The following is a 23560-nucleotide window of genomic DNA, read 5'->3' as shown; positions in this document are numbered from 1 at the left end:
TTACTGGAAGAAAATGCATGTAAAGAGGCCGCAAAAAAAAAAAAAAAAAAAAAGGGGGAACAACGATGAAAGCGCCATGGCAACTGCTCTGTTTCTCTGGAGGTGAAAAAATGGATGTAAAATTAGTGGACGAACAAAAGTAACAGTAAGACTAGTATTAGAAGCATTGCACATTAAGCATGGAGACTCAGACTCTCGAGACACAATATATTAGACATCCGTACAACGTTTTGCATTGAATTTAAATAAATGGAAATCTCATTAATAAGTAAAACCTAGTAATTTTTCTTTGCTAATTATAATATTGGAATGGGATTCTTCTTTCGCCTGTAGGAAAGGAGACCTTATTTTACCAAATTATAACTTGTTACCCACGTTGAAATTGCTTGCATATGGAGAAGTTGGACTGCAAATTCACTAAAACTGCCTATAAATCTTTCTTCGTGAAATAACTAAACTTTTAAGAGTCATTTAACAAAATCCATAACTATACTTTTTGGTTACCTTGAAAACTATGATAAAAACTCATATATTAATTGAATAATATTACAAAACAAATAATAAAGCTAACTATAAGGGGAGTAAAATAAGGAAATGCATTGTTATACAAAAGCTACTTGTCGACTTTCTCGTTTAGAAAAGAAGGAAATAAAAAAGGATACTCCAACTAGCGCCTGGTCAAAATTTCACCAACCAGCAACAGAGGGTATTTTGCTTCATTGGGCTGGATAACATCCCAATTTTTAAATTCTTGGAGCTGCAGAAAACAAACCATGCATACATATGAGCAAATGGTCCCAAGGAACCATAAACCAATCCAAGAACACAGAATGTCAAAACCAGACTAGCATTACTACATAATTTTCCCACTCAATTAAACAAAATGAACATGTAAATTTTGGCTAGTTTAATAAACCTTCAGACTTCAGTTAGACAAATCTAAGTAAAATATGTCGTGAGGCTATACAGTATTGAGCATACCTCCACCAATTGTTGCTTCTGGCAACCGCTCAATTGAATACTTGTGCTGAGTGATGTACATGATTGGCACGCCAGGTACCTGCAGTCAACAGAGAAAAGTTTATGCATCACGGTCATATGTCACATAATACAGTGCCAACATATTAAAGACCATTGACTCAATATAGCACCTTCCGGATCCTTCGTTTCAAATCTCGATCACACGTAGCAACAATGAAGCATTTGTGCTGTTCCAAACAAAACGGTCAAGTGGGTCAAAATAATGCAAAATTTGATCAGCAGCAACTGGGCTGCTATTTGGCTAACATTGAAGAAACATTTTTACAATGATTAATCAAAAATTATGCTATTGCGTATTCAAATTTGTAATGGAGGAACTTTAAAATCCAAATAAATTATCTTCACTATCACCTTTAGAATTCAATTAGTATAGCTAGATTTGAATCATACCTGGGTAACTCTATCAACAATGCAGTCATCAGCATATGTTCCTTTATGAATGCAGGGTAATCTCTCAAAACGAGGATCCTTAGCAATCCTGTCATATTAGAAAGTTTAACAATTAATTCTCATTATTAGAAAACAATTATTAACTACATGCAGTAATTAATATGCAGCAAATAAAAATAAGACATCAACACGTGAAGCAAGAGTAGATGAAGACGGAAAGAAACAATACAGAAATGCACAAGCGCTTGTTGCCTAGCTGAATGTATGATAAAAAGAACAATGAATGCTTTGCTTTGCACATGTACATTCATAATAACGTTTTAACAATGAAACATAAGAAAGTATAGAACATGAAACCAAACCTTAGCGCCACACGGTATTTTTGACCTAGCTTTTCGAGCTCAGCCATTACACAGTCTGTAATGCAAGGAGTGCCTACAATTCCAAGTAGAGAAAGAAAACATCAATTAAACACAGAAAAATATGTAGTTCTATCTCGCTAAATGATATATTCACCTACAGTCTATATAGATGCTTTGACTTTCGAAACATTAGCTATTGTTAAAGCTATCAATTGACAAGTTATACTGATAATGTGTAAACACTCCCAACATTTAGACGTAAGAATTACGATCAAAGTAATGCATTTCACAAATAAAACTCGAAATACTAAATTGGAAGAACTGAATAAGTGAAGAAACAGAGTCTGAAAACTCACATTTTGCATACAAGCAGTCCATCATACCCTTCTCCAGATCCAACTACCAAAGAAAAAGGGAATTTGCATAAGTTGCCATGGAGAATACAGATTTAACATCCACAAAAAGAATTTATCCTTTTAAATTTTGGTACAAAGATCCAAAGAAGCAATAACCAGAAAAAAATAAAAATACAAATGACAGCCTCGTGAAACACTCACTTTATTCTGGATGGAGAAGTTTATGAAGTTGGTATCAACCAAAACCCGATAAGGCGGTCCCAATGCAGTGTTATGTTTGAAGAAAAGCGCGGAAGAAACATTTGGCCTAAAATTCACCCAAAATACACTCGCAATTTTAATGAAAACTTAATCTTTCTCATAAAATAATAATTATATATATATATATATATATAAACAAATAACGCCAAAAAAAAAAAAAAAAACTTCTTTGAAGGCCTTACACGTTTCTTGGGAGCTTATCCTTTCGAAGATCTTTCTTACTTGGGTTCAAAACCTCCTCTTTGTAGCTGGAAAGCAACATGTTATACAAGAGGAAATCAATAAAACGACAGAGAATTAGAACCGGATGGAGAAAGCAAGAGAAAACCTGGGGAGAGAAAAAACCAAAGAGCTTACTTTTTAATAGCTTTCGAAGTTATGACCTTTTTCATGACTGCAAATTTAGGGCCTTTCTTCGCCTTCCCCATCTCCTTGACTAAATCAATAGCAGCAACTTATAACGATAAAGCTTGGACTCTTCTTTTAAAACCAGGAAAAACGACTAGCTTTTCCTATTTTCTACTTCCGACAAGATAAACCACTTAGCGCCGGCGAGTTGGTCACCGACGAAAAGACAAAGGGAAGAGGAACAGAGACAGAGAGAGGTTCGACAGTCGCAGCGAGAGAGATGACTACAGGGGAGGAAGAGAGAGAAGACGGACACACATACTTAGGTCTTGTTTGGGTTGGGCCTCAAGGCGGTGTCGAATTTGGGCTTTTATAAGTTGTTTTCTGCTAACATCTGCATGAAGATGTTTGGAGCTGAGTTTGGGCTTTTATTAGTTTGAGATTAAATCGGGCCTCATCTTGCCCTTATTGTTGGACTTACAACCCAAATTTTGGAAACTGAACTGTTGGTTGGTCGAAGAGTCATTAATTTTTGTTTTTAATAAGAGTTGGGAGGACTGCCTTGTGAGATGGTCACCTTAGACTACTTGTACCTCACCTTTTTAATTTCTTTTTATTTTGATCGTAAGCCACCAAAAAATGAAGAAAATTTTTCCAAATTGAAAGGGTACGTACATGTATTAAAAAATGTAAACATTGTTACATTGGTAAATCTTTTATTGGGTCAAAAAAAAGTGGATCTATAATGTTGATATGCAAAAATTTCTTCCTAATATAGGCATCGCTTTTTATTATCCAGCAACATTTTGTTTTCCTTTTTATTGTTTTTTTGTTTTTGAGAATATATCCTCAATAAGAGATTATTACGAGCACCAAATCAGAATCCAGCCTGGTGCACAATGTGCACTGAATAATTTCTCCCTTCTTACACCCCTATCAACCTCATACCTTATTCAAATTCTTGCTTTGACTACAAATTGAGAAGACATCATTAGATTGTTCATATATTACTCAGAGATATTAATAAAAAGGTACCAGTAGTCTAAGGTAACATTCTCACACCCCTATCAACCTGATCGACCTTCCCAATATTATTTTGGTGAGGTCAGATTTATTAGCAGTAGTTATATCTATTCACATGCACTACCAAACCGAACATAATTTAGATCAGTAAACATAATAGGGAATAATTAATGTAATCTAAAAAACTGGATTATTAATGACAACGTTGGTTAATAATAAATTGTTTTGGAGTGAAATGTCGTATTGACGAAGTAGAATTGATTAATCCCTGAATCTCAATTACGGGACTGAGTCAAGCATGCCATAAAATTATCCCTCCATTTCAAAGAATTTTTCTTTCTTTTTTTTTTTTCTTTTCTAGATCCAATAAATAAAATTATTCATTACCATAACATTAAGTGAAAATGCAACTGCTTTTGTTTAAATATTACTACTCAACGGTAAACACACCTCGAGATTTAGTAGTAACTATACGGTGCAAAGCCAAAGCATAAACCAGATTAGTAAACCTAATATAAGAGGTTTGGAATTAACAATTCAAACACTAGTCTTGATTTTGGAACTATATCCACTCTGGTCATCATTATACTTGTCCCAAGGCATAACTCCTACGTACTTGGCAGAATTCTTTACAAAAGGCAGCACTTCTGAAATAAGCACTTTTGTAGGAATGTAACCACTGCCTGCTGCTGCGCGCGAAGCAGGAAGTCCAACAAAGATCTTCTGCGCTTTTATGGAGTTCCACCGTCTCCATGAACTCTTGAATGCATTTGGATCGCTGGATGTACACTGGCAAGGAGGATCGTTGTAGAACTGAACCCAAACACAGCCAAATAGCCCTGTGGAAGGCGCACCATTCAGGCATCAATCAGGAAATGGACACTGTGGTGCTGCAGTCAAATAGACCTTCCTTCCTCTTTGGCTATACTCTGATAGCCTCCAAGCAAGTGCGGCATAATCGGTTTCACCTCTCTCTATGTCGAAATCTACACCGTCCAGTATGGCGTCCCCGAGTGGCCTGGAATTTGATTGACCACCCCCCCAAAGAAGTTGTTACATATTGCCAGAGGAAAATATAAATAAAATAAAATTTTATTTTTTATTAGTTTAAATTTTAGAATAAATGGTATTTTAATTTGGTATATTTTGGAGTTAGTGGTATTTGTATTTCAACACATATATAGTCTAGTCTGCCGCGCTCCTGCCATCATCTACAGAAGATAGAGTGTAGCTACCAGCATCACCTTGATGCCTTTGTTTTGGCAATTTTTTTATGCCCCTGATTACCTTCTGGCAGCCATTTGACACCGGATCGTTAGATTTTATGGATCTAATTATACATAATAAATTCCATTAATCATAAATTACTAACCTCTAAACGCAGCCATTGATAAATTAAATCTTTAATCTGGCAAAATAGAAAACAATATAAAATAGTACCTATGGACACATTACTCTCAAACCACTTTCAGATCTCTGAAAACCCTAATATCAAAATACCGTATGGCATATGTTTATTTGCTTGCCCTAGGCCTTTTATAGTCTCTGCAAGTCACACTTACCCATTAATTTTAACACACACAAAATATTAATAATTTAATAATATAATAATACTAGGAAAAATATGGGTAAGTCATTGGGCTTTTAAAGAGAGTTGGTCCTCCAGTCTAATGGACCAACTGGAGTCTTATAGAAAGTTTATGACCAAGGGCCCTACTATAAAATAATAAAATAAACCAGTCCCATTAATGGCATAAATAGACCCTGTAAGTGAGTACTTGATTATGCTAAATCCACAAATTATTTATTTATCTAACATTCTCCCACTTGGACTGCATAATCATCATCATATATAATCCAAACTCACTTACTACAGAATCTCCCAAACCATAATACCATTTCATCCAAATATATAGCATGCCGACAGGACACAACAATATACTAGACTAGGCAGTAGAGATTCTCTCAGTAAGTCTCCCAAAACATGATACCATTTCAACTGAGTACTTTGCATGCCATAAACTCAGTCTAGGTAGTAAAGATTTACCTAGCCACGTGCAATCCCCTAACACAAAAATACCATTTCATCCGAGCACATAGTGTATCGACAGGATATAACAATATACCCAAACTAGGTAGTAGAGACTCACCATGGCACCTGTGGATCAACATACACATATACATAGACTAATAGTCTCAACAGGCCTGTAAATATAGGAGCAATAATATGTGTAATAAATCATCTCATAAATAAATAATGATCCACATATATCAATGTATCAAAATACTCAAATAAATAAATAATACTCAACAAGGATATTACTGCAGAAATTACAAAAAACTCCCATTGACCCACTGCAGTTTCAGCTGTCTAACAATTCCATATGGGACACATGCTCCTCAAATATGCCTACGGGTAAGGCCTTGGTCAGTGGATCTACCACCATGCTGTAAGTAAGCGTGTGAACAACAGTAATGAGGCCTCCTTCAACTTTCTCCTTATCCACAAAATACTTAACATCAATGTACCTCGCACCAGGGGTACTTTTTAAATTATTGGAGAAAGATACTTCTGCAGTATTGTCACAGTACATCATAATAGACCTCTCAATGGAGTCAACCACTCCCAAATCACGAATAAAATTTTGAAGCCAAACTGCATGACGAGTAGCCTCATAGCACGCCACATATTCTGCCTCCATAGTCGAGAATGCTATCACTGACTGTTTGGCACTGCGCCAAGATACAGCACCTCCTGGCATGATAAATATATATCCAGTGGTAGATTTTTTATCATCCACACAGTCTTTATAATCTGCATCACTATAACCAACAACATTTAGGGAGTTGGTACGTCGATATGTTAACATATGATCTTTAGTACGCTGAAGATACCTAAAGACCTTCTTAACTTGTTGGTAATGAATAGGACCAGGATTGCTCATAAATCTACCAAGCGCACCCACAGCAAAAGCTATATCAGGCCGAGTACATACTTGAGCATACATCAAACTACCTACTGCTGAAGAATAACGAACATTTCTCATTGCCATCCTCTCTTTATCATTCTTGGGACATTGATCCTTAGAAAATCTTTCACCCTTTGTGAACGGTACACTTCCAGGAGAACAATTATGCATATCAAATCTCTTAAGAATTCTATCAATATAGGCTTTTTGAGACAATTGCAGCACATAATTAGTCCTATCTCGAACAATCTTGATGCCCAAAACAAAAGAAGCCTCTTCAAGATCTTTCATATCAAAATGGTTGCACAACATCTGCTTTGTCTCAGCCAACAGGTCAGTGTCATTAGCAGCCAAAAGTATGTCATCAACATACAACACCAGAAATATAAAACTGCTCCCACTGACCTTTATATATATGCATCTATCAACAACATTCTCCTTAAAGCCATTTTGGATGACAATCTCATCAAACTTAAGATACCGTTGCCTCGAAGCCTGCTTAAGACCATAAATTGACTTCTTAAACTTACAAACCAAATTACCATTTCCTGTTTGCTGGAAGCCAACTGGTTGAACCATATTCACATCTTCAAATAAATCACCATTCAGAAAAGCAGTTTTGACATCCATCTGATACAACTCTAGGTCATAATGTGCCACAATTGCCATAATGATTCTAAAAGAATCCTTTGTGGATACAGGAGAGAATGTCTCTGTGTAATCAATTCCTTCCTTCTGGCTAAACCCTTTGGCTACAAGTCTAGCCTTATACCTCTCTACTTGACCATTAGAGTCTCTTTTAGTTTTAAAGACCCATTTGCACCCTATAGGCTTGCTACCCAATGGTAACTCAACCAAATCCCAAACATCATTTGATGCCATGGATTTCATTTCATCTTCCATTGCATCCAACCAAAAGTTTGAGTGCGAACTGCTTATGGCTTCCTCATAAGTGACTGGATCTGAATCATCACTTATGTCAAAATCATGCTCCTGCAAGTAAACCTCATAGTCATCAGGAATAGCTGACCTTCTAGTCCTTTGTGACCTTCTTAAAGGCACATCAGCATCTACAATAGCTGGGGTATTCTGCTCTTCAATGATGGGTTCATCCTGATCAACTACTGGTTCATCAACTACTGGATTAATAATGTCTCTATCAGGAACTACAACACTGGGAATGAATATACTTTCTTCTCTAAATTGAAGCTTCCTTGGACCATTACTATCATCAAATCCAAAATCATCTTCAAAATAAACAGCCATGTCTAATTCAACAATTCTCATGGTGTGAGATGGACAAAAAAATCTTAAACCCCTAGATTCTATACAATAGCCAACAAAATATCCACTTATAGTTTTAGGATCCAACTTCTTAACTTGGGGATTATAAATCCTTACTTCAGCTTTGCAACCCCACACTCGAAAATGATGCAAATTAGGCTTTCTCCCTGACCACAACTCAAAAGGAGTCTTAGGAACAGATTTACTTGGAACTTGATTCAAAATATAAGCAGCCGTCCTTAAAGCCTCTCCCCACAAGTAATCTGGCAAGCTAGAATTTGCCAACATAGATCGCACCATGTCCAACAAAGTGCGATTTCTCCTCTCAGCTATGCCATTTTGCTGAGGTGTACCAGGCATTGTATACTGCGCATCAATGCCACACTCACGTAAATAAATTGCGAATGGCCCTGAGTTCATCATATCTGCCATAAAATTCATCACCTCTATCAGACCTCACAGCCTTTATTTTCTTATTCTTTTGAAGCTCCATCTTTACCTTAAACTCCTTAAAAGCAACTAAAGAATCTAACTTCTCACGGATAAGCTCAACATGTCCATAACGAGAAAAATCATCAATAAAGGTAATAAAATATCTATAACCACCCAAAGCAGTTGGAATGAAAGGTCCACATACATCCGTATAGATTAATTCCAAAACATCTCCACACCTTACTTTCTTATCCTTTCTAACCTTGGAAGTTAGCTTCCCTTTCACACATTGTACACAAGTTGACAGATCGGAGAAATAAAGATTAGCAAGTATTCCATCCTTCACTAACTTTTCCATCCTGTGCCTAGAAATATGTCTCAAACGCTTATGCCACAACATTGAGGAATTATCATTAATTCTTGGACGTTTAGAAGCAATAACAGGGTCAACAACAAAATTAATAGAAGAATTGAAACCATTACTAAATAAATCAAGTCTATATAAATTGCCACATAAAGTTCCAAAACCAACAACTTTATCATCCTTATACATCTCAACTTTATTATTCCCAAACAAAAAACTAAAACCTTGATTATCCAAAAGTGAAATAGATAACAAATTCCTCCTAATTGAGGGTACATATGAAACTTCTTGTAATTCTAAAACATATCCAGTGGTAAGCTTTAACTTGATTGTTCCCATGATATTCACCTTCACTCTCGAGTTATCTCCCATATAAACGTGCTGCTCAAGATTGTTTGGCCTCTTTTGCCTTATCATCCCCTGCAATGAATTAGTAACATGAATTGTTGCTCTAGTATCAAACCACCAAGTATTCATATGCACATCAATATTATTAGTCTCAATCATTAAAATATTACCTTTCTTTTCTTGTTTTCCCTTCAAATGCCAACAATCTATCTTCTTGCGTCCAACTTTATTACAGTAGCCACACTTTCCATTGAAGTAGGCTTTCTTTTCCTCTATGTCAGCTCCATCCCTAGGCACTTTTGGCTTCATACCAGAAAACTTCTTCTTGTTGGACTTAAATCCTTGTCCAGACGTAAATCCTTGTCCAGGCTTAAATCCTTGTCCTTTCTTTTGGAAAACCCTCTTGGACTTATCTACTTGATGTGAAATTATAGCAATAGATCTTAACCTACTGAGCTTAATATCATCTTCCTCTTTTACAAGAATACCAGTTAATTCCTCCAAACTACATCCTTCTTTCTTAGTATTCAAACTAAACCTTATATTATCAAACTGAGATGGAAGACTCTTCATTATCGAATAGGTTAAGAACTCCTCTCCAATGTCCATCTTAAGGTCCTTTAACTTATTATAATAAGAAGCAAGTAACATAATATGGTCCCTTACTCTTTTAATTTCATCATATTTAGTATTATTCAAAAGGTCCAAGCAATGATGACTCTCATTCATATCAAACTTGATAAAAAAATTTTCTATCTCTTCAAGAAGTTCCTTTGCAGTTTCCACCTTTTGAATACTCGCATAAATTGATTCGTCCATATAATTCTCCATCATCATCATGCAGCACTTATTAGAATACCTCCAATCCTCATAAAGTTTCCTATCTGCTGCACTATTCTCATCAGTTGATATCTTTGGTGGATTTATCTCTAAAGCCAAATCCAATTTCATAAATGTCAAATTCATAACTAAAGTCTTCTTCCACTTCTGATAGTTTGTCCCATCCAATTTCATCATGGCAATCATAGACAGAACGTTCGGGGTGCTACTAACTGTGAAAATAGCAAGCACAATAAAATATTTAATATACATAAAACAATAACTATTTTCCAGCCCCTTAATACAAAACATAAAATATCAATATCGCTAGGGTCTTTGTAGCACTAAAGATACTCTTTCGCGGGCCAAAGACAATCAACCAAATAACCACAATCAAATGCATTGAACTGAATCACCGACAGGGCAACTCAGAACCTGCAATACATGATATTTAATTAACTTCCACTGCCATTCAAGGTGTTATACAAAGCAACTAAAACTACCGACAGGGTAGCCTAGTTATCTGTATAGATCCTGGTTAATAAGTGGGAGAAAAATAACATATTGGCAATTTCATGAAATAGGCAAATATTAAAACATCCCATCCACTATGCCAACATACATTACATTGGTACACATAATGCAGATAAAATAAATCTCACGATAGGTGAGTACTTAAAATTCCACACTACTATACCAACTAGGCACAAAGCCTCTTTAGGAAAAGCTAATACAATCAAAATTTTCATGCATAGATATTTAAATTTAATTCAATAAAATTGGAATGAAATAAATAAACAAATAAATAAATGAATAACATCCTTTTTTTTTTTTTGTTAATAAGAGTGAACAATAGATAAATAAACAACTAACCAAATAAATAAATAAACAAAATAAAAAGAAAAAGAAAAAAAGTTTTTTTTTTTTTTTTTTTTTTTTTTGTAATTTAGGTTGATGACGTCCGCAAGAGGGACGCTGACGTCAGCGTCTTCTTCACTGAGCCGGGTCGCAATTCCTGGTTAACGGGTCGCGCGACCTGCTTCCCCAACTCGGCCGGAAAACCACAAAAAAGGGCCACCGTTTTCTTCAATTTCAGTGTCTATAGATTCCTTTTAGTGTGGAAAATATTATTCATAGATCAATTTGGCCTAAAGACCCAGAAATTTTAACACCCAATCATAATGAAATTCGGCCGCCGAACTCCATTTTTTTTTTTTTTAAAACATAAATTAACTCAAAATATTCCATTCGATCTAGAAAAGAAATTCCACAAAGAACCACAATACCCAGATAAAAAATTCATACAAAACACAATTTTCTCAATATATTGCAAAAGCAATATATGGCCGAAAATTTTACAATTTTTTTATTTTATTATTATTATTATTATTAAGTATATAACAGTCGGATTATATTTCACAGACAATCAACATATAATATCCGATTAATAAAGGAAGAACAGATAATAAAAAATAAAAAAAATAAATATCATGTAATCAATGTACAGATGATTAATGGCCGAATTATGCTGTTCAATCCGATCATCATAGATACAACGAAGACTAATCACAAAGAAATTTATTATGCATATTAACTAGTCCCTGATACCAATTGTTAGATTTTATGAATCTAAATATATATAATAAATTCCATTAATCATAAATTACTAACCTCTAAACGCAGCCATTGATAAATTAAATCTTTAATCCTGTAAAATAGAAAATAATATAAAGTAGTGCCTATGGACACACTACTCTCAAACCACTCACAGATCTCTGAAAATCCTAATATCAAAATACCGTATGACATATGTTTATTTGCTTGCCCTAGACCTTTTATAGTCTCTGCAAGTCACACTTACCCATTAATTTTAACACACACAAAATACTAATAATTTAATAATATAATAATACTAGAAAAAACATGGATAAGTTATTGGACTTTGAAAGAGAGTTGGTCCTTCAGTCTAATGGCCAATTGGAGTCTTATAGAAAGTGTATGACCAAAGGCCCTAAATAATAAAATAAATCAGTTCCATTAATGATATAAATAAATCCTGTAAGTAAGTAATTGATTATGTTAAATTCATAAATTATTTATTTATCGTTACAGTGACAGCTAAGTTGATTCGAGGCTTTTGGCCATTGTCAAATGCCGAGAGGAATCCAATGTTGACAATGTTGTATCTTCCTGGGGCACAAGTATCTCTAAGACTTCCCTCTTTTTCATTTTGGCCCCAATAAATCACAAGTTGTCCTGCTCCTGCATATGAAACCAAACCAAGTAGCCCTAGTATTCCTATGGATAAGAAACTTACTTATACAGAATGGGATTTATACTTTTATAGAACTAAGATCCAGGTCCTTTAAATTTACTCCTAAAGATATTTATAAATCAACTTCCCTCGAGGTTCCGGCATTTCTATGTTCATCTTGTGGACGAGGATTGCTTGACTTACAGTCAACCCGACAGTACGTAGTAATTATTGAAAAGTAAAGAAGACCATTAGACCATGCGGCTAATTTATATTCGATCACGAAAAGTCAAAAAGTAGTTCTGAAACTCTGTACAGCAGAAGCTACAGTAACATGTGGAAATACTATAGGCTAATTCGGACATTTGCAAGGAAAGAAGTTACGAGGCAATTGTTTTATCAAAAAAAAAAAAAGTTACGAGGCAATTGTATGATTAATCTTTTTCTTTTGTCCTTCACAATGTGCATATATTATATATATATATATATATATATAAAAAGAAAAAATTAATTTGCGGGAAGACACAATTAATTAATGTATTAATTTGTAGGAAAATATTCACAGTGTTCTGTTCCGTTGCTATACTGTAGCTACTACCTACCGCGATATAAACACGGCCTCGATCGACAACTAAGAAACATGCTATATATATATATATATATATATACAGTCAAAATATTCACTTGGTGCATATGCCTTTCATTGGCAAGTTTTAATTAACTAAATAGTCATGTTGAATTAGCCGATGCTATTTAAAGTTATAATCATGTTTTTTGATAAATGGAATATAAAGCCATGAATTTGGGAGCAAATTATACATATAGTTACCGAGGTCGGTCCGGATGCCTTGAAAGATTCATAGATCATTATGTGAATTAACCCCTTCAGCAAATATATATTGCTCATCAAATTTTCTGCCAAGATGTAACTTTGTTTATCTTATATATTTGTTTAATTAGTGGCATCATTATTTACCAAAAACATTAAAATAGCAGTATCACTATATATAGGGATATATATATATATATATATATATATATATGTATATGTAAATTGTAGTATCTGTTTGTTATTACATCCTCAATTAAGTTGAGAAGATATCATAATATTGTTCATATATTACTGAGCGATGCAAATAAAAAGGTACAAGTAGTACAAGGTTACCTTCTCACACCACTATCAACCTGAAGGACCTTCCCAATATTACTGAAGGTCAGATTTATTAGCAGTAGTTATATATAATACATACACACATCCACTACAAAACCGAACATAGTTTAGAATGGTAAACAAAATATATGTACATATATATATAGTTTAGAATATTAAACATAACATATATACATATAAGGGGTGGGTTTTGAACTTTTAGACACTACTCTTGATTTGGGAACTATATCCACTCTGATCGTCATTATACTTGTCCCAAAGCATAACTCCTCCATACTTAGCAGAACTCTTAACAAGAGGCAGTACTTGTGATATAAGCACCTGCGGCGTCACAAAACCACTGTTAGCTGCAGCACGCGAAGCAGGAAGTCCAACAAAGACCTTGCCAACGGGAATTGAGTTCCACTGTCCCCAAGCATTCTTGAAAGCATTTGGATTGCTAGAGCTATACTGGCAAGGAGGGTTGTTATAGAATTGAACCCAAACATAGTCAAATAGGCCAGTGGAAAGTGCATCATTCAGGTATTTGTCAGGAAATGGACACTGTGGTGCTGCACTCAAGTAGTATTTCCTCCCTGAATTTTTACTAAGCTCCGATAGCCTCTTAGCAAGTGCAGCATAGTAAGTGTTACCTCTCTCGATGTCGAAATCTACGCCGTCCAGTATTGCATCGCCGAGTGGTCTGGAATTCGATTGACCCCCTAAGAAGTTATTCCATATATAGTCTGCCACGGTTCTAGCATCAGCTGCAGAAGAGAGAGTGTAGGCACCGTCACCTCCTCCGATGGAGAGCAGGACTTTGATTTCTCTTCTTTGGCAGTATCGGATGTCAGTGCTCACTCTTTGGCAGCCTTTTATGGTGGGATCGCAATGGCCGGCTAAGTTGATTTGTGGTTTTTTGCCATTGCCAAATGTTGAGAGGAATGCTATGTTGACAATGTTGTATCTTCCAGTGGCACAGAGATCTGTAAGCGTTCCTTCCTTTCCATTTTGGCCCCAGTAGATCACAAGGCTTCCAGCATCTGACTTGCAAAACAAGGCAAGTAAAGCCAGTAGGGAAACAAGGGTTTGAGAAAGTAATTTGCTTTTGCAGGCCATGGTAATATTAACGAGATTGATATCATAGGATTACAAGGGACGAACTTATTTATAGAGATATATTTGGAAAATTGGAATTTTATGACCATATCTTTGTGGGCACGCGGGTTTTCTAGCTTGACTTCATGAGGTCATCCTTGCACTACTTAATGGATACAACACTATCTCTCGGGAGCACTAATACAACTGAGCTTGTGGGGGCGGAAAATATATGAATTAGTGCATATCTACTTATATTAATGAAAAAGTCAAATTATTTACAATTTTCTGCTTTTAGATGTCAAATTAATTCAAACATAATTACTGATACTCTGGAATATATAAACTATAAACCTCCTTCATATATATATAAAATATATGTAATGATACATTTATAAAAATGTTTAACAAATTTATTTATCAAAGAATATATAGTAAAATATGATTAATTGATATATTCAAATAATCTAAATATGGAAATAATAAATTTTTAAATAGATATGAATTGAAAAAAATAAACCAAGTAAATAATACTGCATCACTATCATATCATTTAGTAAATAAATTTGATAAATATTTTTGTAATTTTAACATTATTAGTAAAATTAATCGTAAATCATGTGAATTAATTAAATAATTTACTGCTTTCCATTAGCCAATAAATCCAGTGCTAAAAGGTCTAAAAAATTGTTGGCTATTTCGCTTTCAGAGTTCCAAAGAAAATAATTAAGATCACTATTGGATTGCTCAATCTGGCACTACTTAATTTGCGCGTGCGTCTGTGGTATCTCCATGGTGTAGAAATGTGAAGCCTCATCATAGATGACTAAAAAATTAAATAAATTTCAATATTGATTGGAATCTTAAAGTAGAAAATGTGATAAAGTACGGTAAATACGTTGGAACACATTAATTGTTAGTTCCTAGTTACCTAACCCATGATATCTTCAATATTCCCATTTGTGTTGTCAACGATGTAGAGGATAAGATAAACATATTTTTTAAATTATCTTGTATGGGAATTTTACAGTGAAATGTGCATACAATATGTTGGAAAATTTTGATGAGGGATACTGTAAATGGGAATGGTATTCTATTTGGAATTTGAATGTTTTGCCTATAGTTCAATATTTTTGTTGCCTCCTTGTTCATGTCAAAATCCTTACCAATGCTAATAGAAAGAAACAAATCCTGGCTTTGGAGAGTAGTTGTTCTATTTTTTATTGTCTTGAAGAACACAGATTGAGCTCTTTAAGAGATTACAAATATGCTAAAGAAATTTGAGTTTGATTAGGTATGATTGATTTAGATTCATCTTTCTTCAGTTATAACTGTGAGGATTGGCTAGCTCAATGTTAACTAATTTGAAGGAAAAATTAAGCTAAAGTGCTGCTGGATTCTTCAACTGATTTGGTTGATTGGGATCAGCTTTTTGTTGTGGGTTGTTAGTTGATTTGAAAAATGGCCTTCCAAGCACATTTTTGAAGAAGGATTCATGTGGCCAAATAATCGTGAGTCATTAGAAGCTATGCGTAAAAATAACTTTTCTGTAAATGATTATGAAAGGAAGGAGGCATGTTGTCTAGCTTGGAAAGCTCCTGATATGATTTTTTGTAAACTAAGCACTGCTGGGAGTTGTATTTCAAGTTCAAATGAAGCTAGTGCTGGAAGGATGATTATAAATCACAATGGTTGTTGGCTTTGGTGGTTTTACTTTAATATTGGTAAACCTAGTTGCATATTTGCTAAAGCTTGGGGTTTTTATTTTATGCGCTAAACTTGGCTTTGAAGTTCGGTTTTCAAAATATTCAACTTGAGCTGGATTCTAATCAGAGACAGAACTTCCCAAAGGCCGAGATAGGATCAAGCCCACCCAACTTAAATTAAAAATATATCTACATATATGTATACAATCCGTCTATGGTGCGGACGGTCCTCATGCGCACCACAGTATTGGTGACGATTTTTCATAATATTGGTGACGATTTTCTAAAAAACCGTCATTAATACTATAAAAAAGCGTCACTAATACTGCGATTCTCATGCAGACCGTCCTCACCATAAAATTTCTATATATGCATAAAAGGCCTCGTTATCATCAGGTCGGACCTGATGCTATTATCTCCGGTCCAAAAATTTGCAATAAAATATGGCCTTTAAATGAAAATGGATGGCTCAGATTACACCCTTCCTTTCATCCTCCCAAAGCTCTCTCACATGCCTCCCCTTCCTCTTCTCTTCGCCTTCCGCCCTTCCTTTTCTCCTCTGCTTCCACCCTTCCAACAGCAGCTATCTCATATGCTTTCACTTCCTAGACATTTGTGCAATTTTACCACATCAGCTATCTAACCAAGCAGCTCTGAAAACGCTGTTTAATGCTTAGAAAATGGAATCTCGATCGTCTTCCTCTGCTTGTCATCTGAACCTGGGACCCAGTGAAAAATCTCAATTCTCTATGTGCAATCCATTCGGATCTCTTGCTACTGGATTATCAGAAATTTTTTTTTTTTAAAACAATTTCGGATCTCTCTCTAGAAATTCTCAACTTGAAGTTGAAATCCCTATTGTTGAAGCTTGTTATAGGTCATTTAATGTGCAGCGAGGCCGAGAGCAAGAGACTTCCAAACGTTCAAAGTGCAGGCAACTTGGAGGTAGAGGCTGACACAAATTCTACATTATTTCCGAAATGTTCCAATTAGTTTATTGTAATATGGGATTCTATATGATTGTTAGGGAATTTTCGATTTTTCCTTTTTTTTATTTTTTTATTTTTTGAAGTTGTTTAAAATATTCTAAACGTAATGAACAAATTGGTTTTAGCACCTAAATGGCAATCGATGTAATGAATGAGCATCGCAAGCAAGAACACAATCTGAGTTGTTCTTTACATATGTAATTGATTTGGGCTCTTTTTCTTGCTTCTAGAAAAGAAATCTTTAAAAATACGAAAGAAACTAAAAATAGTAAAAATAATAATAAAAATAAAAAGCCCTGAGTGACTAGGCTCATTTAAAGAAGTTATGGCATAAACAATGAAGCATCATTACTACATTTAGAATCGAAAATGTTGAGAATAACAGAGAAGGAATGAATTGTTAGCGTTAACCCTTTATTTCGAGAAAGTTTTTTTTTTTTTTTTTTTTTTTTTTTTTGATTTCCGTCAGTCAGGAGTAGTGGAGTTTTTACTCTTGGGCAGAGAGCGGCTAATGGAAGGGTGGAGGGAGAGGAGAAGAGGAAGGGAAGGCACGTGAGAGAGCTTTGGGAGGAGAAAAGGAAGGATGTAATCTGAGCCAGCCGTTTCATTGAAGGCCATATTTTATTGCACGTTTTTGGATAGGAGATAATAGCTTCAGGTCCGGGACCAGATGATAGCAAGGACCAATGTATAAAATATATATATATACAGTCCGTTTATAATGTGGACCGTTCTCATGCGGACCAGTATTAGTGATGGTTTTTTATAATATTGGTGATGATTTTCTAAAAAACCATCGTTAATATTATAAAAAACCATCACTAATACTGCGGTTCTCATACGGACCGTCCTCACCATAAAATTTCTATATATATCTATATATTTAGATAAATAATTATATTATGTTATATTATTCTCAAAAAATATTTATAATTTATTGACCATATATTTGTATTTGATACATATTAATAATATATTTAGATACTATCAAATCATTTATTATTAATTAATACATTTATTTGAGAAAAAAAAGGGAATTTGCATAAGGTGCCATGGAGAATACAGATTTAACATCCACAAAAAGAATTTCTCCTTTTAAATTTTGGTACAAAGATCCAAAAGAGTAATAACCAGAACAAAATAAAAATAACGAATGACAGCCTCGTGAAACACTCACTTTATTCTGGATGGAGAAGTTTATGAAGTTGGTATCAACCAAAACCCGATAAGGCGGTGCCAATGCGGTGTTATGTTTGAAGAAAAGCGCGGAAGAAACATTTGGCCTAAAATTCACACAAAATACACTCGCAATTATAATGAAAACTTAATCTTTCTCATAAAATAATTATACATATATATATACACAAAAAAAAAAAAAAAAAATTCTTTGAAGGCCTTACACGTTTCTTGGGAGCTTATCCTTTCGAAGATCTTTCTTACTTGGGTTCAAAACCTCCTCTTTGTAGCTGGAAAGCAATATGTTATACAAGAGGAAATCAATAAAACGACAGAGAATTAGAATCGGATGGAGAAAGCAAAAGAAAACTTGGGGAGAGAAAAAAACCAAAGAGCGTACTTTTTAATAGCTTTCGAAGTTATGACCTTTTTCATGACTGCAAATTTAGGGCCTTTCTTTGCCTTCCCCGTCTCCTTGACTAAATCAATAGCAGCAACTTATAACGATAAAGCTTGGACTCTTCTTTTAAAACCAGGAAAAACGACTAGCTTTTTCCTATTTTCTACTTCCAACAATATAAACCACTTAGCGCCGGCGAGTTGGTCCCCAACGGAGAGACAAAGGGAAGAGGAACAGAGATAAAGCGAGGTTCGACAGTCGCAGCCAGAGAGATGACTACAGAGGAGGAAGAGAGAGAAGACGGACATACATACTTAGGTCTTGTTTGGGTTGGGCCTCAAGGCGGTATCGAATTTGGGCTTTAATAAGTTTCAGTTTAGATTGGATCTTGTTTTCTGCTAACATCTGCATGAAGATGTTTGGGGCTGATTTTGGGCTTTTATTAGTTTGGGATAAAATTGGGCCTTATCTTGCTCTTATTGTTGGAGTTACAAACCCAACTTGTGGAAACTGAACTGTTGCTTGGTCGAAGAGTCGTTAATTTTTGTTTTTAATAAGAGTTGGGAAGACTGCCTTGTGAGATGGTTACCTTAGACTACTTGTACCTTTTTAATTTCTTCTTATTTTGATCGTAAGCCACCTAAAGAGAGTTTCTTTTTGCAATTTCAAATATACTTTATGCAGCTTCCTATCCAGATGAAATTACCAAAACACCCTAAACGTTAACCTTTGGGGTACTTTATACAGTTATCACAAAGAGTTGTAAACCACCACCACCACTACCACCAACACCAATATAGATTCCCAAACTCCTGAGATGACACCACCCATATCAATCAACCCAAAACATGCCAGTCTACATAACCACAACAACCTATCTCATAGCCAAATTATAACCCACCCAAACGATTGCTTTTGGGTGGGTTATAATTTCAAATATACTTTATGCAGCTTCCTATCCAGATGAAATTACCAAAACACCCTAAACGTTAACCTTTGGGGTACTTTATACAGTACTTATCACAAAGAGTTGTAAACCACCACCACCACTACCACCAACACCAGTAGATTCCCAAACAATTTCAAATATACTTTATGCAGCTTCCTAGCCAGATGAAATTACCAAAACACCCTAAACGTTAACCTTTGGGGTACTTTATACAGTTATCACACAGAGTTGTAAACCACCACCACCACTACCACCAACACCAATAGATTCCCAAACTCCTGAGATGACACCACCCATATCAATCAACCCAAAACATGCCAGTCTACATAACCACAACAACCTCTCTCATAGCCAAATTATAACCCACCCAAACGATTGCTTTTGGCTGCAATTATGGCACCATGTGGGTAGGCAGGTGAAAAGGTGTTTGACTGAGGTGAAAAAGGCACTTTTGTATTATTAATCAATTGATATATACACACGTTATGAACGGATAAGATAGCTATGTACAATAGAATAAGCCTAGCTAGAGGATATATACAAAAATGTGATAGCTAAAAGATACATGTGATATAGCTTACAAAACTGTAAACACGAGTTATAACAACACTGCCTTATCATGCCCCCTCAAGATGGTGGGTCAATTACGAACACCAATCTTGGACCGTAGAGCGTGCAACCGATGCTTGGACATTGACTTGGTGAGAAGATCAGCAAGCTGATCCTGAGAAGAAACATGAGAAACACGTACAGAACCATCAGCCACCTTGTCCCATACGAAATGAAAGTTTATACGAACATGTTTCATCTTTGAATGAAGCTTAGGATTAGCACACACATATGTGTTTCCAACATTGTCACAGTAGATTGTAGGAGTGATTGTAGAATGAACACCTAGCTCAGCAAGAAGAGATATAAGCCAACATAATTTAGAGGTAGTATGGGCTACAGCACGCTACTCACATATTCAGAATGAAGAGAGAGAGTCTGAAGATCCCGTGACACATGATGAGAGGCCCCAGAATCAAGAAGCCATGGTTGAGAATGTGGTTGATGATGAGGAGCCGGGCCTAATATTGAACCTGTGTGAAAAGCTTGCGGAGTGAAATTTTGAGGCATAGGTGGCGGCTGCTGTTGCTTGGGTGTGAAGGTCCATTGCTGCGTTAATAAAGAACAAAAACGAGCTGAATGACCATGTTGGGAGCATAACTGACAACGGCCTTTGTAACCTCCAGTGGAAGAAGAGGTGGATCGATGGGGATGAGATCGAGGAGAGATTTTGTTGTGGTTCTCTGACCACTTTAGAGAAGAAATATGAGAAGAAAATAAAAGAATTCTATTAATCTCTTAAAAATAGAATACAAAAATAAAAACTTCTCTCATGGAGGATTCTCTCGTGGAACCTCTCTCTGCACTCTCCAATTCTCTCTGGAATTGCTCACTCTTCTCTCAAGTTCTCTCTGGAACTTAAACAACTCTCACTCTTGGAGTTTTCTCTCAATTCTCCTCACTTGGGAGGCTTGAGATTGCTCTCTTGGCTTGGTTTTCATGCAAAGGTAAGGAGCCTATTTATAGGCTTACAAGGCCACACTTTTCAACATCTTAGCCCACAATTGTTGATCAACAATGGTGGCTGTCAACAATGGTGGCTGTGGTTGGTGCGGCTGTGGTTGGTGAGGTTGGTTGGTGCGGCTGGACTTCACAATTCTCCCCCTCCAGCCGCATTTAAAACTGATGGTCATCTGCCATCTATTCCAGCTATGTCTCTGCATAGCTTCAGCTTCTCTTGAGTAACAACTTTTGTTAGCATATCTGCTGGATTCTCTTTTGTGTGAATCTTCAACAGTTTCAGCAACTGTTGACCTATTACTTCGCGTATCCAATGATAGCGAATGTCAATGTGCTTTGTACGGGAATGATACATTGAGTTTTTGCTCAAATCCATGGCACTTTGGTTATCACAATGTATCTTGTAGTCTTCTTGCTTGATGCCCAATTCTGTGAGAAAACGATTTAACCACAACATTTCCTTACCCGCTTCCGCTGCGGCAATGTACTCTGCTTCAGTAGTGGATAAAGCAACACACTTCTGCAATCTTGACTGCCATGACACAGCTCCCCCTGCAAAAGTGTAGAGATAACCTGATGTAGACTTTCTATTATCAGGGTCTCCGGCCATATCTGCATCTGTATAGCCTTCTAAGATTGGATCACCTCCCCCGTAGCACAAGCACAGCTTCGATGTACCTTTAAGATACCTGAGAATCCATTTGACTGCTTCCCAGTGTTTCTTTCCAGGATTTGAAAGAAATCTGCTCACAACACCTACTGCATGAGCAATGTCTGGTCTGGTACACACCATTGCATACATCAGACTTCCTACCGCTGAAGAATATGGTACTGAAGCCATCTCCTCTATCTCTTCTTTGGATGAGGGGCACAATCTCTTACTCAACTTAAAATGATTCGCAAGTGGAATGCTGACCGGTTTGGCTTTATCCATGTTGAATCTCTTTATCACCCGTTCAACATACTTCTCTTGAGATAGCCATAACCTTCTATTCTTCCTGTCTCGGATTATTTGCATTCCCAAAATTTGTTGAGCTGGTCCTAAGTCTTTCATATCAAAGGACTTAGACAATGCTTTCTTCAGCTTACTAATCTTCATTGCATCTTGTCCAACGATCAACATGTCGTCCACATATAGCAAAAGTGCAATGAAGTTTCCACCTGAAAATTTTTGAATATAAACACACTGGTCTGCTGCAGTCCTTTTATAACCTTGACTCACCATAAACGAGTCAAACTTCTTGTACCATTGTCTTGGTGCTTGCTTGAGGCCATACAAGCTCTTCTTTAGCTTGCATACGAGGTTTTCTTTCCCTGAAACCTCAAATCCTTCTGGCTGCTCCATGTAGATTTCTTCATGTAAATCACCGTGAAGAAATGCTGTCTTCACATCCATCTGTTCAAGCTCTAGGTTTAGACTTGCTACTAAACCAAAAATGACTCGAATTGAAGTCATTTTTACCACTGGTGAAAAAATCTCATCAAAGTCAATTCCTTTCTTCTGAAGAAATCCTTTGACCACCAATCGGGCTTTGTGTTTCACCACCTTTCCGCTGCCATCTTTCTTGAGCTTGAACACCCATTTATTCTTTAGTGCCTTCTTTCCTGTTGGAAGCTCAACCAACTTATAAGTATGATTTTTCTGCAAGGATTCCATCTCATCTTGCATTGCTTGCAGCCACTTTTCCTTCTCTTGATGAGAAACAGCTTCCTGGAAACTCTCTGGCTCCCCTTCTTCAGTAAGCAGAATATACTCAGATTCTGGAAATCTCTTTGATGGAATTCGGCCTCGCTCAGATCTCCGAACTTGTAAACCACTGGTTTCAGGAGGTGTACCATCATCTGACCGCTGTGATGGCCCTGCAGCTGCTTGAGAGGATTGAGTCTCCCCCTGCTCATTATCCCCTTCTTCCTCCTGGTCTGCTTCTGGTATATCTTCATGCACCTCATTATCCTCTGTGGCTATTTGTGCTGGTGCTGGATTAGGACAAAAATTCTCGGCACTAGAACTATAATTAGGAGACATTCTGGGCTTTTCAATGTCTTCCATTTTCTGGTTTTCTTGGAATACTACATCCCTGCTTCTAATAACCTTCTTGGTTTTCGGGTCCCATAACCTGTATCCGAATTCTTCGTCTCCATATCCTATAAAGATGCATGGAGTAGATCTTGCATCGAGCTTCTGTCTGAGCTCCTTGGATACATGTACATAAACTATACAACCAAACACTCGTAAATGAGAGTAGGAGGGAATCTTACCCGACCACATTTT

General features: G+C 36.0%; 2 protein-coding genes, 1 long non-coding RNA gene and 1 pseudogene across 3 annotated transcripts; all 4 read right to left on the bottom strand.

Moving 5' to 3' along the window:
• Window positions 1-513: 513 nt before the first annotated feature.
• LOC107423729 (uncharacterized) lies at window positions 514-3200 on the bottom strand. Its single transcript, XM_016033345.4, has 9 exons — window positions 2768-3200; window positions 2593-2658; window positions 2351-2456; window positions 2150-2192; window positions 1794-1866; window positions 1432-1519; window positions 1152-1208; window positions 982-1060; window positions 514-757 (listed from the first exon to the last, which is right to left on the bottom strand). Exons 1-9 carry the CDS (start codon window positions 2836-2838, stop codon window positions 744-746), a joined length of 597 nt encoding a protein of 198 aa, XP_015888831.2. The 5' UTR covers window positions 2839-3200; the 3' UTR covers window positions 514-743.
• A 1118-nt stretch (window positions 3201-4318) lies between these two features.
• Window positions 4319-12616, bottom strand: LOC107423703 (basic endochitinase-like; annotated as a pseudogene).
• A 751-nt stretch (window positions 12617-13367) lies between these two features.
• On the bottom strand, window positions 13368-14586 carry LOC112492640 (acidic endochitinase-like). The gene has a single exon (XM_048478573.2). It carries the CDS (start codon window positions 14518-14520, stop codon window positions 13621-13623), a length of 900 nt encoding a protein of 299 aa, XP_048334530.1. The 5' UTR covers window positions 14521-14586; the 3' UTR covers window positions 13368-13620.
• A 3603-nt stretch (window positions 14587-18189) lies between these two features.
• Window positions 18190-19391, bottom strand: LOC125423697 (uncharacterized). Its single transcript, XR_007242401.2, has 3 exons — window positions 18771-19391; window positions 18595-18660; window positions 18190-18477 (listed from the first exon to the last, which is right to left on the bottom strand). It is a non-coding gene; the product is annotated as an uncharacterized LOC125423697 (long non-coding RNA).
• Window positions 19392-23560: the final 4169 nt, after the last annotated feature.

The sequence above is a fragment of the Ziziphus jujuba genome, chromosome 7 (genome assembly GCF_031755915.1).
Source record: "Ziziphus jujuba cultivar Dongzao chromosome 7, ASM3175591v1".
Taxonomy (NCBI): Eukaryota; Viridiplantae; Streptophyta; class Magnoliopsida; order Rosales; family Rhamnaceae; genus Ziziphus; species Ziziphus jujuba.
The sequence above is the reverse complement of the archived record's forward strand: the minus strand, read 5'-3'. Positions and strand labels throughout refer to the sequence as shown.